This window comes from Triplophysa dalaica, chromosome 21, assembly GCF_015846415.1.
Source record: "Triplophysa dalaica isolate WHDGS20190420 chromosome 21, ASM1584641v1, whole genome shotgun sequence".
Classification (NCBI taxonomy): Eukaryota; Metazoa; Chordata; class Actinopteri; order Cypriniformes; family Nemacheilidae; genus Triplophysa; species Triplophysa dalaica.
The window spans coordinates 19,278,801-19,296,734 of NC_079562.1; the positions used below are offsets into that span (position 1 = coordinate 19,278,801).

The 17,934-nt window shown below is 36.9% G+C and overlaps 1 protein-coding gene across 1 annotated transcript in view; it reads right to left on the reverse strand.

The window, feature by feature from the left end:
- mcrs1 (microspherule protein 1) overlaps window positions 1-17,934 on the reverse strand; it is a 40,402-nt gene that overhangs the window by 943 nt on the left and 21,525 nt on the right. Inside the window, exons 5-14 of the mRNA XM_056735638.1 lie at window positions 16,667-16,831; window positions 16,452-16,561; window positions 16,222-16,330; window positions 10,726-10,864; window positions 10,566-10,641; window positions 10,370-10,398; window positions 10,185-10,277; window positions 10,014-10,096; window positions 6,466-6,553; window positions 3,527-3,654 (exon numbers count right to left, since the gene is read on the reverse strand). Of these exons, the coding sequence (XP_056591616.1) occupies window positions 3,527-3,654; window positions 6,466-6,553; window positions 10,014-10,096; window positions 10,185-10,277; window positions 10,370-10,398; window positions 10,566-10,641; window positions 10,726-10,864; window positions 16,222-16,330; window positions 16,452-16,561; window positions 16,667-16,831 (1,020 nt within the window). The remainder of the gene's footprint in view (window positions 1-3,526; window positions 3,655-6,465; window positions 6,554-10,013; window positions 10,097-10,184; window positions 10,278-10,369; window positions 10,399-10,565; window positions 10,642-10,725; window positions 10,865-16,221; window positions 16,331-16,451; window positions 16,562-16,666; window positions 16,832-17,934) is intronic.

Genomic DNA, 17,934 nt, shown 5'->3' on the forward strand with positions numbered 1-17,934 from the left:
ACTGTGGATATGCATTACACAGAAACATTGACACTTCTCTAGCCATTTTGGCCGTTACGATTTCAACAAGTCCACCATATCCTACCGGTCTAGATTGCCCTATATGATTCATTGTGGGCCCCTAAGCGATCTGTAAAATCACTTTGCCCGACAAACAAACCAGTCCGACAAACCTGCCGCAGTAGAGCTTTGGTGATCATTGGGAAAAAAATGGTTTTTAATTCCTGTAATTTAGTAAACGGAGAGATATATACATTAATGGACATTCACACTATAAAGATAAACGATAACTAACTTATAACTTTTAAAGACATTCTCAATGAAGGAGAATAGTGGAGTTCAAATCACAACTATACCAATACAGATACGATAAACAATATTGTTGGATCATTAATGTATAAATTACAGACGGAAGCGTTCGCAAAGTGGTGTTTTAAGATTGAATATAGTACTAATTGATATATTACTAACAATATACATGTATGAGCAAGCTGGCAAGATATGTTTTGCCTCCCTGTGATGTGATGAGGTGAACGCACCTTCGGCCTTCAGAGAGCAGAATTTGCAGTGATATTTTAAAGGAAAGACATTTTCATCAATAAAATTTGTAAAGCAATAGCTGTACTGTGTTTGTTGCATTTAACATAATTAAAGATTAAGAAACTAATGGACTGTTAGTCTTTTCTGTACTGAACTGTATTTAAAAGCTACTTTCATTTAAAAAAAAAAAAAAAGTTTCAAGGCCAACCAAAACTCTGCCCGAAGTTACTTTCTCTCCCTCACTAAAATTGTCATTACCTACTACAAGTTTCGGAGTAAATATAAACACCTCATACAGAAATTTTAGGTTGGCTAGTTAGACATCCATTTGTGTGACAGTAGTAGCCTACAGCATCACGCCAGTATAGAATTAACGTAACGTTATTGTCTGCTGGTGTGTACGCAAATATAGGTATAATTATTGTTACAGTTATCCCTCGAATGCTTATTGCAGGCATTTCTGTCTGAAATCAGACTGTCATTTTTCTAGAAATTCTTCACTACTTCCCCAGGGAATGCATGGCTGATACGAAAAGCTTGTCGGACATAGTAACAGGAATGAAGGGGTGCTGGGTTTTGCGAAGGGTCAATTGCAGTCAGAGCGCACCCGCATATGGAGGAGTTAAAAGCAGAGGTCTGACTTTATGATTTGCCAAAGCAACAAACACAACTTTATCAATCTCTTTGTCACGGTCTTCAAATCTTCAGACTTTTCCTTACTTTACTTTTTACGCACTTGTTAAAATTTATCATAACTATTTGTAAGTTTAAGAGATATGTTGTGACAAAAACACATTTACATTAATGCATTTAGCGGACGCTTTTATCCAAAGCGACTTACATTGTATTATCCTATACATTTATACATACTGTAGGTATTTGCAATCCCCTGGGATCGAACCCACAACCTTGCATTGTTGACGCAATGCTCTTACCACTGACCTACAGGAAAGCTTATGCACAGTTTATGAATTTGCGGGTACAGATTTAAAAAATATAGGATACAACTTACAAAGTGGAAATAAATATGGGGATCTTGCGGGCTCCATACTTGAGCGACTTGCTGTAATATATCCTCTTTGATGGTAGATGCTGGGTGACGCATCATACAAATCTCGCTGCTACTGCCAAAGGTCAACTTATGATTGTTCAACTTTAGATGAAACTGATCTTGAGGTAGTGATTTATACATTTATCTCTGCCCGCTTGGACTATTGTAATCCGCTTTATTTGAGAGTATATTTTGTTTTTAAATTGCAAGTGGTCCAAAATACAGTGGCTAGGCTCCTTACAACAACACAGGAAAGGGGGCATGTTACTCCAGTTTTGGTTGAATATCGAATTTGTTTTACAGTAAAGCTGTACGTTAATTAATGTATAAAAAAAATCTGTTATAGAAGTGGTCGTCATTCTAAAACGAACATCCTGTAAGTGTCTATACTGAAAACGTTCTTGATAATGCAACAACAACCTTAAATGAGACCAGGCCCAGCGACCGACATAGATTGGTTGAATACCGCCTTCACAGAAGAATATCACTTCTGTAGTCCTATTCACTGGTTTACGCATGACATTGTAGCGAAATAGTTGTGCGAAAACAGATAAAGCGCCCAAGCAACAGATACAGTCGAAGATTGCGAAATATTGTGCAGTGCCTGGTTCTGAAAGAACACAGTCATTGCATAACCTTCCCTCAGATTCTGATATAAGAAATGGGTATTAGATGTAAATTTTGAAAGAAGTTCCAGTTCACGAGGGTAAACATTGAGCGTTTGTTCGCTTCATTTCACCACAGATTCCTTTTCTAAACAAGGCACAGTTAAACGCTGGATTTGCATAAAAAAAGCAATGCAATGCCGTCAATGTTGGATCTGACAGGAGTGGTGTAGCAATCTTATGTGAGTAAAATATATTTTTACTATGCATCACTATTGTTTTGTTTGAGATCGCTTGATCTGTGCTGATTTCTTTATGTGTTGTATCTGTATATGAAATTTACTTCCAAGTCTTCAATGTTGCCCGGCCATAAAATCTGGGAGCTTTTCGAGTTGCCCTCAAAACCAGGAAAGAAAATAGTCAATTACTTAATGATAAGTGGCTTTTAAAGGTAAAAACCACGCAAAAGTCATAAATCTCGTTTGGCTCTCAGCGGAGGCGGTCGCATTTTTCACTCCCCGTCCTTGCCCTGCTTTGTCTTCTGTCTCTTCTCGTCTCGTCTCATCTATTGAGAGACTCTCTCTGCACTGCTCTCCAAACTTGAAAATTATGGATCTGATCAACTGGTCTCTCAAAGCAATTGACACCAATGGGTTCGGGGGAACCTAACTGCCCTGACGGAACCTTCGCAGCTGGCTACACGATGGTCACGTGGGCTAGTTCAAGACACCTTTAATGTTGTAATTTTTTTCCTGTCTTGTTGATTGTTGCCTTTTGTTTGCTGCTATTCTCATTGTACTTTTCTTACTTAATTATAAACCAGACTTAATATGGATCGCCAAATAAGATTGTTTAACCCCACACACCCCACATATTCTAATCGACACCTTGCTTATCACGTTTGTTCCAGAGATTTGACAAACTATCCATTAACGTTAATAATGGCAGAACCTAAACAGAAACTCCCACAAACCAAATTGATCTTGGATAAATAAAGGAAACACCCAAATGCCATTAATCAGTCGGCTGTAGTCAGCCTTTATCGAATAAAGCATAAAACAAACATTAAAAGTATTAATTAAGTGTATTACTGCTTTTAGAAAATCTTGATATCTTTATGACTGGACTACGATCAATTCCACTATACTGAGGTAAAATTATCATCATTTTTAATGTTTTTGCAATACAGCGCCTAAAATCTGCTCAACATTTCAATATTCAGACCTTTCTTTTCTCCACTTTCATTTAGTTGTGGCACCAGCGGGTACCAGAGGGTTTTACATCCACTTCACTTGGTAAACCAATAAAAAGTGTGAGTGTGTGTCTATACCTCCATTACGGAGTTGTTATTGAGTTTCCACTTGTTTCCAGATAAAACTGGTCTGCCATCGATGTAAATGGGTCTCCGGCCTTCATTAGCGATAAAGAAATCTCCATTGTTTTTCAGTTTGATGATCCCTAAAGAAAAAAATAATTTATTAAAATCCATATTGCCAACATTGTGCAAAGTTTATGCAAAACAAAAACCCATAGATCTGTTAAATCGCTTTAATATCTCCTCATTTTTCAGCTTAGACCTTATGGCAGGGGTCTTCAACTACTTTTCTTTGAGGGCCAGATTCTAAAAGTATAAATAGGATGTGGGCCAGTTTTTACCATATCATAATTTCTTGTTATTTTGTATTTCCGTTAGGCCCATTTATTGCATTTTGTTCCTTTTATACTGGTTTTGTTTCTGTTAATTACAGGTCATATATTAAAGCTTCCACACAAATATTGCATGCAGTACCTATTCTTGAAATTTAATGAAAAGGGATATTGTCGTTTTAATTGTATTTTACATTCCCTAATACACTGATTGAAATTGCTGTTTACTCACCTCAAGTCCCCCAGCTAAGATGTGGGAGGTATTTTTTTTTTCAAAAAGATATTGAATTAATGAAGTCAAATAAAAAAGCTCTAAAAAATAAAACAATAAATTCAGCACAAAAGGAATGCCCGCTCCTAGACATTAAACTGGGGTCTTATATTATTGAATCATCGGGTGAATTCCAATCGCATTCATGTGTAGGGATGGGTACCGAAACTCGGTACTTTATCAGTCTCGGGGCTAAATTATAAAAGACCGAAGTATCGATAAGCTCTGACGTTAACGGTTCTGCTGTCGGTACTGGAGAAATTAAAAAAAAAACATTTACTATTTCTTATTACTAAATAAATGTTAACTAGCATTTTTTAACCGACCAACCATTTCTAATTTGCGATAATATTAAAGACATTTACCTGCATTTCTGTTATTCGCAATCTCGCACGCGAAATGTCCGTCTGTCCAACACTACACAGAGCTCGCGCGCACACAACACGAAAGTTCGCGCTTAATAGAGTGACGATGGCGGAGAGAATCAAACAATCTAAAGTCTGGTTACATTTCACTCGAGTGGATGCAGATAATGCTCGTTGCAATAAGTGCAACAAGACTTTTGCCTGTAAGAGCGAAACACAAGTAATCTGGCTAAACATATCTCTAAAGAGCATTATGTGCAGACTGATAAATGCAAAGTTTTCGACTGCCTGCTAGCTAATAGTTCATCATCCACGTCCTCAGGTATGTATGCTAGCCTAGCAGTCTTCCTAAATAACACAGACATAAACATTGCATAAGATTTCTTTAAATTAGTATGTAATGATTTAATAAACACACATCACATAAAAAAATAGCCTACATATTTATCCACAGTAGCCTAAATAAATCTTAAACATAAAAAATGCTTTCACAGTACTGCATTTAAAATGGATGAATAATAATAAATTATGCTTTAGAAATTATAAAGCAGAGCTTACCTAAATTAATTTGTAGCGATGACATACATTAACTTATTAATAGACATATTATGTCCCTATTTATCATAAGTACTAAATGCACAAACACACAAATGAAGGAAATATGTGCTACACTACACACATCATCACAAAAGAGAAGATCTCCAGCCACAACACATAATTGGAATACCATTTCTTTATTATTATTAAACAAAAACAACAAAAAACACAAACAAATTTAGGACCACATGCATTTTATTTTAATTCTCTATGAATAATAGGCGGGTATCAGTCATCTTTTACCTGCATTAAGCTATGTTAGGTCAACGAATCTAAAGAATAAGAATGTTTTAAATAGTGAAAAAAACTCCAGCTTTAGTTTTGTCTTTCATAAAAAAAAAACACAACAAAAAGTACCGTTAAAGTACCGGATCGATAAGTGGTATCGATAAAAGTAATAGTACCATTAAAACCTTAACGATACCCATCCCTATTCATGTGACGCACTTATAAGGGCAGATCCTTTGAGGTGCAAGTTCTGGAGCGAGATTAACAGCTGGTTTCTTTAATATAGCTGTTTAAATCATGCATAATGAATGCAACAATAAATTGCAATAAGTTTTTCCTTTTTTAGCAACAGTTCACTTGGTGTAGTACTATTCCTGCAGTTACTTTCAAGAGCACAAGAACCGTTTTGAGACGCGACCTATCGCGTCTGCAAAGCCACAAACCTGCCTGTGGCTGTGGATTTCCGAATATAACATTGTGAACAACATGCGTATCTGGGAAAGAACGATCCAATCGCTTTATAAGACGTCAATCGCTACGTCCCGCGGGAATAACTGACTTATTGGCGTCTCAGGACACGCATTTATTAAAGCACACCATTCTTAAAGTCTCTCCACTTATTTCAAATGTTAAGGCGGGCCAGGTAAAGATGATTGGCAGGCGGGCCACCTGTTGACTAGCCCTGCCTAATGGCAACATATCAATAGACATGGAGCAGCATAGATTTATTAATAACTAGATGGCTCATTCAAGCGTTCCAGGCACGTAGAAGTTTCCCGCACCTTGGGATACTCTTTAGTCGTTGTCATGTGTTTCTTAAGCAAATATAATGTTTTAGTTTACATAACTGTTAATATGTTTTCACAATCATCACATATAACTTGCACAAACACAGTCAGCTTGCTTTTGTGTGTTGCCAGATCCGTGAAACAAAATCATTCATCACGAGCCTAAAACAACCTAGTCCAAATAGCAGAACTTAAAATTCATAAATAAAATTGTTTTAAGATTGACCGCTAATAACAAAATCCCGAGTGTCAACAGAACGTTTAGAAGCAGGTCCTTATATTCTTGCTTTGATATGAACCATGTGATCAAATGTGACTCAATGGAGTTTTTCACTGTAGGTACATCACGAAAGTAAAATCTAACTGTGCAAACCTTGCTTTCTGGAGATTTTCCATGCAGGTCCTTCCAAAGACAGATCCACGTCTATCTGCTTGTCTTTAGTAGCCCGACCAAGGGTGATCTGAAATATTGTAATACAGTTTGATAATGGATAAATTGCTAAATGATTTAAAGAATTTTTGGAAAAGTTGAAGAGGAAAAATATTAAAAGAGAAATTTTGAGGAAAATGTAAAATTCTGCACTATTCTGCACTATTCTGTACTACACGTAAAACTGACTTTGTCAGAAAAACCATTAAACTGAAATAATATTGTGTGCTATTCTGGCTATATCGCCGCACCTTGGTAGCAATGAATTCATGAATGTTTTTACAGAAAAAATAAATAAATACGAGACAACATAACTTAAACCAAACCTCCAAGTGTGTCTGAAGAATTAGTATCGTGCATCACCCAAAAAGAAAAGCTACAGTGTTTTTCTCCTATAAAACAGGAAGATTTAATTAAACTTATTGCAACACCCAAACGGACAACATGCTTATTAGACCCCATTCCGGCTACTTTATTAAAAGAGTTACTACCTGTTCCAATTGAGCCCATTTATAACATTATTATCTTGTCAATTAATCGAGGACATGTCCCAGGACCCTTTAAGCTGGCTGTAATTAAGCTTCTTATCAAAAAAAAATGTAGACCCCAACGAATTTGGAAGCTATAGACCGATTTCAAATCTCCTGTACTTGTCTAAAATACTAGAAAAAGTAGTGTCAAATCAGTTGTGTACTTTCCTACAAAATAATGAGATACACAAAAAAAATTCAGTCTGGCTTTTGACCGCATCTTAGCACTGAAACTGCACTCGTTAGAATTACAAATTACCTTCTTATTGCATCAGATAAAGGTGATCTTAAATTACACTCTATAACAGAGTAAAACAGCATCACCTTTCAGAGTAAAATAAGTAACAAAAGACTGACTAATCAAGGCCTTGTTTAGAGACCACAACGTTGTTAAAACCAATACACAGTTGTAAGTCAAAAGCCCATTTGAATCTCATTTTTTAGCATTATTGTGATTAAGAGTCTGGCGAATGTAAATAATATGTCTCTACTGGTGAAGTAAATTATAACTTTGCCGGAGAAACGTACATTTCATAACACAAACACACAGTCCTGAACTTTGAAAACAGTTTTCAAACATTTGCGTTTTCAGTTGTTGTGTAAAAGAATTACTAAAACATAAGAATTGTAGGATATATCGTCCCAGCCCTATGCTCAGTTTCCTCTATGAATTACGGTTAAATGCCACAACTTTCGATACTCAGAGGGCGCAGAAACTCAGAAAATGGGACACAGAAGAAGAACAACCAAACAGCAACTGAGAGAGAGAGAGTTCCGCCAACGGAAGTCCGAAACACTGGAGCGTCACATGATTCATAGAGCCTTCAGATAGTAGCAGGAAGTTATTTTTTCTCTTTAAATACTTTATTTCTTTCATTTTTTTATTCATTAAATGGCTTTCGTCTTTAAAATGTTTTAGAGGTTTACCTCAGTTGGTCTGTTAAGTCGCGGCTACAAGCGTTACTGGTAACTTCAGGGAACTATTGAAACTGTGAAAAAACTGTCCCATTGGAGTCAACGAAGAAGACTATCTCAATGGCTCTGCCCCAAACCAGTTAAGCGTAAACCCCGCCACCATGACTAATATATCTACAGATTTCATTGGTCAACTCTCTGAATACTGTAATATGTTGTATAAATGAAAAAGGCTTCTAATATTATCTTCAAATTTAAAGTAGACAAGTAATCAGCAGCATATTTATTTGTGTTTTTTGTTGTGCTTTCTTTATTTCCTCTGGCTGTTTTGATAACCGTTTATTTAATGTATATTTTTTAAAGGCAAATTATAAACGACATGATCTCTTAGTGATTTTAGATCAAGCAGTACTTCCTACTGATCAAACAGCCGTAGTTCTTGGAAGAGCTGTGAATAAAACACCGAATCAAATTCAGAATCAATTGAGTGTTAATCGTGATATACAGTGGGTACGGAAAGTATTCAGACCCCCTTAAATTTTTCACTCTTTGTTATATTGCAGCCATTTGCTAAAATCATTTAAGTTCATTTTTTTCCTCATTAATGTACACAAAGCACCCCATAATGACAGAAAAACACAGAATTGTTGAAATCGGCTGAAATTGGACATGTAACTTTGGTGTTCGGGACGGTATAAGCCCCGCCTATCCCCTTCTTTACAGCATACGTCATGTTTTAGTCATAGCCTTGGAGAAATTAGCCAACAGCTAATAATAAGACGAAATGATCTAGTTCAACGCAAATCTCCAAACCATCACCATGGCAGAGCCAGCAAATAAAACAAAGAGGAGAAGAGAGAGACCTAACGTTAGCCTTCCTGCTACTGTATTTGAAAGTCTTATATGTAAAAAAAATTCTTACTCTCCTGTACTTTCGAGTTCATTAGTAATTTGGCTGTGCTCAGATTGTTTATTTGTGCACTAACATTACTGGTTCACAATTTATAACCGTAAGGTAGACTAGAGATAATGGTATGTTGCCGTGTCTCAATAGCTTACATAGCATGATCGTGCCTCATCAGTAATTTAGTGTTATGATTGTAAATGATGACAACCAAACCACAGTAATTGTTTTATGGACAAAATGTGCTTATTCCTTAGTTCATGCACGTAGACTAATGTTATCGGAATCTATAGTTACTGTGCTAGGCACTCTTCCCATAGCGAGTTGAGTGTAAGTTAGTGATTGCAACCATTATATAAAGAACAACGACTGGTCGCAAATGTGTTTCCGAAAATATAACTACAGAAAATTATTTGCATTGGTTACTAAACACATTTACATTCATGCGTTGTGTTTTGGGAGACTGCAAATGTGTCATGTAGCTAACGTTAGCTATATGCTTACGGCTAACAACCAACTGCTAACTCAGAATCTAGTTTGAACTATTCGTATAGCCCAGTAGTATAACCTGCGGGAGCTAAAAGAGTGCTTTAGTACATGCACAGTTTATGAAGTGACATGACGTAATAGCGGTTTCTGCTTGGTCAACAAATTCACGTGTATTGCTCTGCCCACACGGAAGCTTATACAGCGGCAATATTTACCACATTTATAACAGAATTCCGCATATCAACCACATGAGGGAACCATACACTAAAACGGCTCGTTGTTGCTTTAAAGACCACATATTAATAAAAATAACATAAAAGGTTAAATCGCTCCAACTTCAGCTTGTCTGGTGTGGGAAACCTGTCCTGGACACAACGCTACATGTCCAGTGTGTGACCCCCTTTAGGTGCAGCAGTCATAGGTGTGGATTGTCGTGAATAAAGCACAGCTATTGGCCAATCACAATCAAGAAAAAGAACTAACCATTTTGTAAAATAAGAGAAATAAATAAAAAGCAGAATTAAGACATAAATGTATTGTGAGAAATATGTCAAACAGAAACAACCTCATGATGTGGAGCCCAATTTTGTAGAATTTACATAATGACCACCCTGGACTGTTACTGTAGGTCTACAATGTAAATCAAGCCTTACCTCTCTAGAACGCATCAAATATCTGACCATCCTCCCACGTAATGCTGCTAACGTCTGATTATCAAAGTCTGGTGAATTCATTCCTGAAAGAATGACACAATTACACCATCACATATAGCAGTAATGATACTCGCATCATTATTATACTCACTGCAGTAGCATGATTCAGACCTGTGATACTGTCCACCAACACCTGCCAGCGAGGAAGTTCCTGCTCCAGCTGTCGGATTTCACGCTTCTGATGTCTGTCTGCCATCATCAGCTCTGCACCAAACAAACAGCATTAAAACAATCAGATATGACATCTTCATTATTATCGTCACTATAAAAACCAGCAGATGATAAAAGACGCTCACCGTGCTCCAGAACTTCATCTCGACTGTCTCTGGAAAACACATTAAAACAAGTAATTAAAATCAGTCATTTGAGAACTTCACATGTTAAATCAAACAACGTAATGTAAAGCAGTCATGCATATCGCCACTGCTGCAGCATTATTCTGGTTGGGATCCGAAAATATTATTATTTGACAGATGAATATGGGGTATTTACTTGAGTTTTGCATCATCGACCACCTGTTCTGCATCAGAGAAGTTCAGCACCTGCTCTCCTTTAGGCAGAGGTTGCACTATAAATGAATATGATTTGGTGAGAGTCATGAAGTCATGCAAGGAACATAATCAACAGTAGTGAAATAAAAAAAGCAGCTCACCGCTCTGATCCTCCAGTAAATAATGCTGCTTGAGCAGCTGCCAGTGGATCAGGAGACTCTTAGCAGTGCGAGATGGGTAAAAAACGCTCGGGTGCTTATTTAGCAAATCCTGGAAAATGTCCAACTTAGGCTGACTGCTCTACTCGCATACATCAGAAGAAAGAGAGGTATCAATATTTCAGTCACTTTTCACAGACAAGACTTAAGCTGATTTTCTGCAAAACATATGTAATACACTTGCCAACAGTTGCACTTAACTTAGTCACGTGGACTTATAGCCAAGAAACACTCATTAAGATATTGTTGGGTCTCATTTAGTGTTGCCAAAAGTACTAAATCTTTAGTACGAAGTCACTACTAAAATATTAAATGCTATAGATACAATATTTTCTTAAGTATCAGTGGTACTAAGTGAAGCCAAAGTACTAAGTCAAGTCAATATGTCTAATACACTGTCAAACAGATTATCAGTTGTCATAGAAATTGTGATCGATTGTTATTAAAATGCGGTCAAATGATCTTTGGACTGAGCTGCACAGACGTGACCAGACAGAATTGTGATTTTCGCTGATTTTCAAAAGTAAAGAGGTCGCAAACCTTTCAAATTTGACACAAAAAATTGATTTGATCTCTAACATTCTTTGATCTATTGTTATGAAACTTAGTACGCTTCATCAACACCTCGGACTGGGGGCCACAATTGGGAACAGCACCACCTGTGAGATTTGAAAAAAATTTGTGACTTGAAATGTTTTGTCAGAAAATTGATTACTTGGGTCCTGCCGTATCGTATGATTATGATTCTGTCACGATTGGATGAACGGCCTGTCTGCCATTTTGAAATTTGGCACCAAATCTTTTCGCCACCTAGAATTCATAAAAATAATATTGTCTCTTTCTCACATTAACCTATTCTGACAGAATTTAATGTGTTGTGCATCACTGAACAAAATGATTTTCTTGAGTTCATTGTCACTTCTGATATCTGTTTTGCATTTGATTTCTGTTATTTTTGTCATTTCAGCACCTTCGTGGATTGGCACAAATCAATGCTTGCAGCTCGGAAAGCTCTCTTTGGCAGCCAGGGTGCACTACGTCAACTGAATGGACACAACCTATTAAAGCACACCCCACGGTCGCGGGTTCGAATCCCAAGAGTAAAGTATAAATAAAGTGAACACACAAGTTAATTCTCGGCTATTTATTTGACATATCTGTTTTTAACATAAATATTTTTCTAAAAAACAAATCTGTCATAGTTGCACTTTAGGTAATCAGTCAATATCACTACTTGATAGCTGTGATTTGTCTCATCTGCAGCCTGGGTCCAACATGTCAACTAAGCAGCGCAACCGGATAAACCCCTTTCCTTGAGTCTTTGAGGTTGCGAATTCAACTCCCGTGCTGTGTTTTATGATTATATAAAAAGTCTTAAATCAAGGAGGAAAGGATATTTAAACTAACCAAGGAAGTCAAAGGGTCCTTGGCCCCAATAATCGCTGCTTGCAGCTATATTTAAATGAGCTTCAGTTTATGTTAACAGTTGCACCATGAAGGTTAAAGCATATAAAGCAAGCCCGTATTATTACTATGTAACCATAGTTCTTAGTATGTAACCATAGTAATAATACAGGGTGAGATTACTAATTTTATAAACTTTAGAGCAATAGTTCTCAATCTATGGTACTTGAAGAGATCAGTGACACGGCTTAAAAACGGTAATTTACATTTTGTTTCTTAAATACAATTCCAAATTCAGATTTGCTTAATAGAACTAGTTGTTATAATCCCACAATTTCAGCACAGTTTAATTGCCCAATAGGGCATTTCCCAAGCCTTATGAAGGGGGAAGCAGTCAATAATATGAATGGAGGAATGGAGGTCTGAGGTTTCACTGGTCCACCGGGTAGCCATCCTCTATGTTTGGGCATAAATGATTATAAAATTACATATCTTACTTACCTTTCCTTGCCATTATCAGAGAGACATGTCATGAGTTGTGTGTCCCAATTTCATTACATTATCCTGAGTGAACGATGCCTTTTGGTGAGGTGCTGCTGATAATGCCCTTTGTACGGTTCTAGTCAATGCGACACACATCCTCAGTTGTGTACCTCAGCCTAATAGGGTGTTTCGCCCCATTATCACAAAACACCCTCAGCCCTCTGCCGGTTGATCAGACCTCGGTATGTGACGGATTGTTACATGGTCATCTGGCAGAAGCAGTGGGCAGCTATCACTGCAGCTCAAAGGCAACACAGCAGTTACGTGCCGGCCCTGATAATCGAACCGGCAACCTTCATTAGTCCGACTCTCTCTCTATGGAGACAGCTTCTTCCAGCAGTTTGCTTAGGCTAAATTCGTTCTACCTTCGTCAGCCAGTCCTGATCTGAGAAAGAATTTGACGGACTGACCTGGTTGCTTTGAAACCATCAGGACTCTGAAACCTTTTTCACGCGCACTGAGAACTTGTCCCAGGAACACCCAAGACGCCAATGCAAGCGTCTTAGCTTTTTCCTAAATGGCTGCGTTTAAAGCTTTTACCCCTTTTAAATAAGGAGATGGTCCTTGATGGTTTATGCAGATATGAAAAGCTGATGTTATACTGCCACTATTTGCTTTGTCTATTCAGGACTGAATCTGCTTTCTGAATCACAGCTAATGCAAAAATAGATTTGGTTATAGAATGTTGATGGTCCAAAAAATATGAATTAAGCTTATTATTTAGCAAGGCAATAATAGCTGTATCTTCTGCATATCTTAAACAATGGGTAGTAGTAAAGGAGCTCTGACAGTCATTTGTGTAAAGAGAATAGAGAAATGGACTTATTATACACCCTTGGGGTGCGCCTGTATTAAGGACAATAGTTGGTCATAATAAATTTTCCACTTTTACCATTTGCTGTCTATCAGAAAGAAAATTATAAATCCAGTGAATTAATGATGATGGAACTTGTAATACCTGTAGTTTCTTAATTATCTGATTACACTGGATTGAATTGAAAGCGGAAATAATATAGATAGAAAGAAGTCTAGCATAATTTCCAGGAATAAACAAATGTTGAAGTAGACAGTGCAGATGACAATCCACTGCATCGACCGTACCTCTTTTTTGCTTATATGCTAATTAAAAACAATCTAAAAATGGTGAAACATGTGGAAGAATAATGCTTTGGACAATTTTCTCAAACGTTTCATTATGATCAAGGTTAACAATACTGGCTTATGAAAATTTAACTCTGATTGATGTAATTTTTTAGGGACAGGGACAACTATTGATGATTTCAAAAAAAAAGTATTGACTACTTTTTGAAGTATTGAGTGATTGAAGAAAAGAGTGAAGAATAGGAGTTAATTTCAGGGCACAATGTTTCAAAACCCACCCTGGAATTCCATCTGGACCAGAAGCCTATTGGGTATGCAATTAATGAGCTGGAAATAGACATCCTGCGTGGTGAGAAGCCTGTTTAGTGTTCATACAGTATTTGAAAAGTCCAGCTCCAGTTTATTTTATAATGCTGTTTAGCCTTGGAGCTTTCTTTTTTAATATCCCGGTTTATAATCTTAAAACCTGCAAATCCCTCTGCCTAAATGCAAGTTATTCCTTGAGGAAAATATATTTGATCTGTGAATTGATTTTACCGGTATTAATGTATACATACAAATTTTAAATACATACAAATGGTCACGTTATGATCGTTCTGGGATATTGCTGTAACACAAGTCAATAGTTTTATCAAATCTTGTCAGTACATCTACGTATTAATTGAAAGGAGGCAGAAGGTCGTCGAGCCGACAGCTGTTAAAGTGGCCAAGAAGTAATACTGGATACTGAAGCATACTGCTCAGACCTTGCCTTGAGGTTGGCCCTTGGTTGGAACATACACACAGCTAAGCATAACAGCCAAGAAATCCCTCGGGAGATAAAACCAAGACTAAGTCAATGCTTAAACACACACTTCCCTGATCTATGCATCCATTAGACATTTAGACATTTATTGCAAATAGTACAGTCACTCATAATCCATATTCCTAAAAGGGGTCATATGGTGGAAATACATGTATAACAAAAGCTTGGGTTAAAATTGTGATTTTAATTCATGCCTCCTTTAAAACTCAATTATTTTCCAGGATTTCCAGCACCCATACGAACCCTATCATTGATTTACTATTGTTTCGTCTGCTGTAGCTTCATCGAAGGCATCCCCTACGTAAGCATGTGTTCGACTTCTTGCAGCGTATGCATCACAGAACTGCTCCGTGATTTGAATGATCTAACGGCAGAAGTACAAACAGATTGTGTCCAGGGTGGGAGGGGTCTTTGATGATGTTACCTGCCCGTTTCTTCAACCGGGAGCTGTACATATCCTGGAGATCAGGCAGGGGCATACCAATAATCCTATAATGTGTGAAACCATGTCTCCACTGACATTATTTTTTAAAAATGCACCTGTAGTCTCTAGAAATACAAGGTGCCAGGTCCTCAGAAACTTTGCTAAGGTAAAGAATCCAAAATGATGACACCCACTTAATAAGAATCACATCCTGAAGAGTTGTCAAACACATGATGGCTGGTTTCATGAACAAATAGGTTGAAAGTGACTTGAGAGTGAGCAGTACCAGCACCAGTTCAAGTCACAATTTAGTTTACAAGATATTAGCTTTTAATTCTTATTATGTTTGTGTGAAAGGGTGGGTTCAGATTTTTTTTGCAAAGATTCCAGTTTTGAAAAATGTAGGCACTGGAAACAAAAGGGCTTCCTCATGGTTTCACACCATATCTTTATACCCTTGTTTTGTACATGTAACTGTATTGTTTCTGTTTCTCTAGCTTTCCTGTAGCTCAGTGGTAAGAGCATTAAGTTAACAACGCAAGGTTGTGGGTTCAATCCCAGGGGATTGCAGATACCCAAGTATAAATGTATAGGATAATGAAATGTAGGTCGCTTTGGATAAAAGCGTCTGCCAAATGCATAAATGTACTGTTTCTTCTTTTCCTGTTTTTGTCTGACTGCTGAGCCAATCAGCATTTTGAGTCTGACGCCATATTGTTGTAATTTCTAATATTGCATTACTCTTGTATTCCGATATTGGCCACTTTATATTTTTTTACTTTCCGTCTATATTAAATGTCTATTTTGTATCTGTAATATAAATCTTAATTCATAGTTTTACACACCTAAATATAAAGCGTTTTAGACTTTAAGCCCTTGCCAACTACTATAAATCACTTATAAATCATTATATACAGAATTAATAGTAGTTATTTAAATTGAGATTGTTAGGAATTGGAAAATATATGAAAAGACTATCAAATTGCACAATAATTATAAACACACTGTAAGTTGATGCAGCTGGACCCAGGAACCGTGCAGTAACAAAACTAATTCAAGTGCTATAGCTTTTTAATTAAATCTGTTCTGAATGCAAAAGAGGTTCCTAAGTGTTGATTTTACAACATGAAACCACATTATAAAGATGCTTGGAAAGACTTACAGAGGTGATTTTTGAGAGAAGAGTTTCCTCTGCCTGACTAAACAGAGCTTTACTCTGAATGGCTGCAATGGCCTCTGGATGCAGCTGTCGCATAGCCTGCCACGCCAACCTGTCAAACACACGATCATACAGATATTACTTTTGAATTTTAACAAGATTATATAATTTTTTATATATTTTTTTTGTTTTATTATTTATTTTTAACCATGTAAGAAGTATGATCAACTTACTTTGAAATGACAGGGTCATACAGCAGAGCATACCAGCGCTCCTTAATCTCTCGCAGTGAGAAACGACAGCTGAACTTCACCCCTAAATGAACTGATGTCAGATCTGTGGTCTAAACATCAACATAGGGCATGAAAATTAAACTCGGCACTCAACTTTACATCACAAAATCCATATTCAACTTGCTAAAAAAAGACTTAATCATCACTCTGCTGACCTGTAAGACAGCATTTATGAGCAGAAGATCATCGGTTGGTTTCCAGCGTCCCAGGTCTTTAGTGATCTGCAGTGGCTGCTTATTTTTCTTCATTCGTTTGGGCACTGAGGAAGGTGCGATCACCATGGTAAGAGGAGGTGTAAGAGAGCTGCTGGACTTCAAACCCTGCCGTTCAGATGATAAAATAAACAAACTGCCATTAGTATAAAGTGCTGTCACAATTATTAAACAATTGTCTCATGGCAATTGTTTGACCTCTTTGCGATGGTTTCAGATCACAGCAACTATTGCACATCTCTAAAGACACAAGGGGGAGCTGTAGTGCCTTCATATTGCATATTTTAGTGTATACATTGTAACTAAAGTATGATAATTCTGGTAAAATGTACCACAACAATACCATCACATTAAAAAATATTAAAAACACACCATAAAAATAACCTGCATTATTTAAACTAATCTCAGTTTGAAAACCAGCCAACCAAAATTTCATTAACAGAAGCCAAATTTTATTGTAATCTTGCAAGTGAGAAAAAAACAGACTAGAAGTTTTTCTATGACTGAAAGCATTTCACTTGGCTTCAATTCACTCCTGGTCAATTTACTCAGTTTACAAGTATTTTGCGGTTGTATTATTGACCCCCGTCAAGGCCTACACCTTAACTATATAATGACCCCATTTTCCCCAATGAATTTCTAAGAAAGAGTCTTCATATGGATATTTCAAAGCCAAATAAAAAATGTATGAGAATTAATTGGCAAAGCCCTAAAACAGACAATGAATCATCATAATTGTCAAAACCCCAGAAACGGACAATTAGTTGTGAAATAAATCATTGCAATTATAACATATCATAATCATATTTTACAATCCTGACAGCCCTATTACTATTCAATAATTAACTCTTACATTTATATGAATTTTGATGCATTTGTCAGACGCTTTTATCCAACACAGTTTACAATGCATTATACTATACATTAGTGTCCAGGTAAACTCTCCAACAGCAAACAGCAGATCAGTTAAAAGTTGGGTTTAAAAACAAATTGCTTAAATGGGTGCTCAACTAAAATAGTAAAAATGTTCATAATCTGCATATTTGCACTTCGGTCAAGCAGTGACTAAAGAAGGTTTCTGCGGACCCACACGCCTGGACAGCAGTTAACTTCCAGTCTGTGTTTGTTTATCAGTCTGGCTAGTGTCTAATAATATTACAGGGTTTTTCCACATAGAGAAATGGGAGGAGGCCGCCTCAGAGAAAATGTCG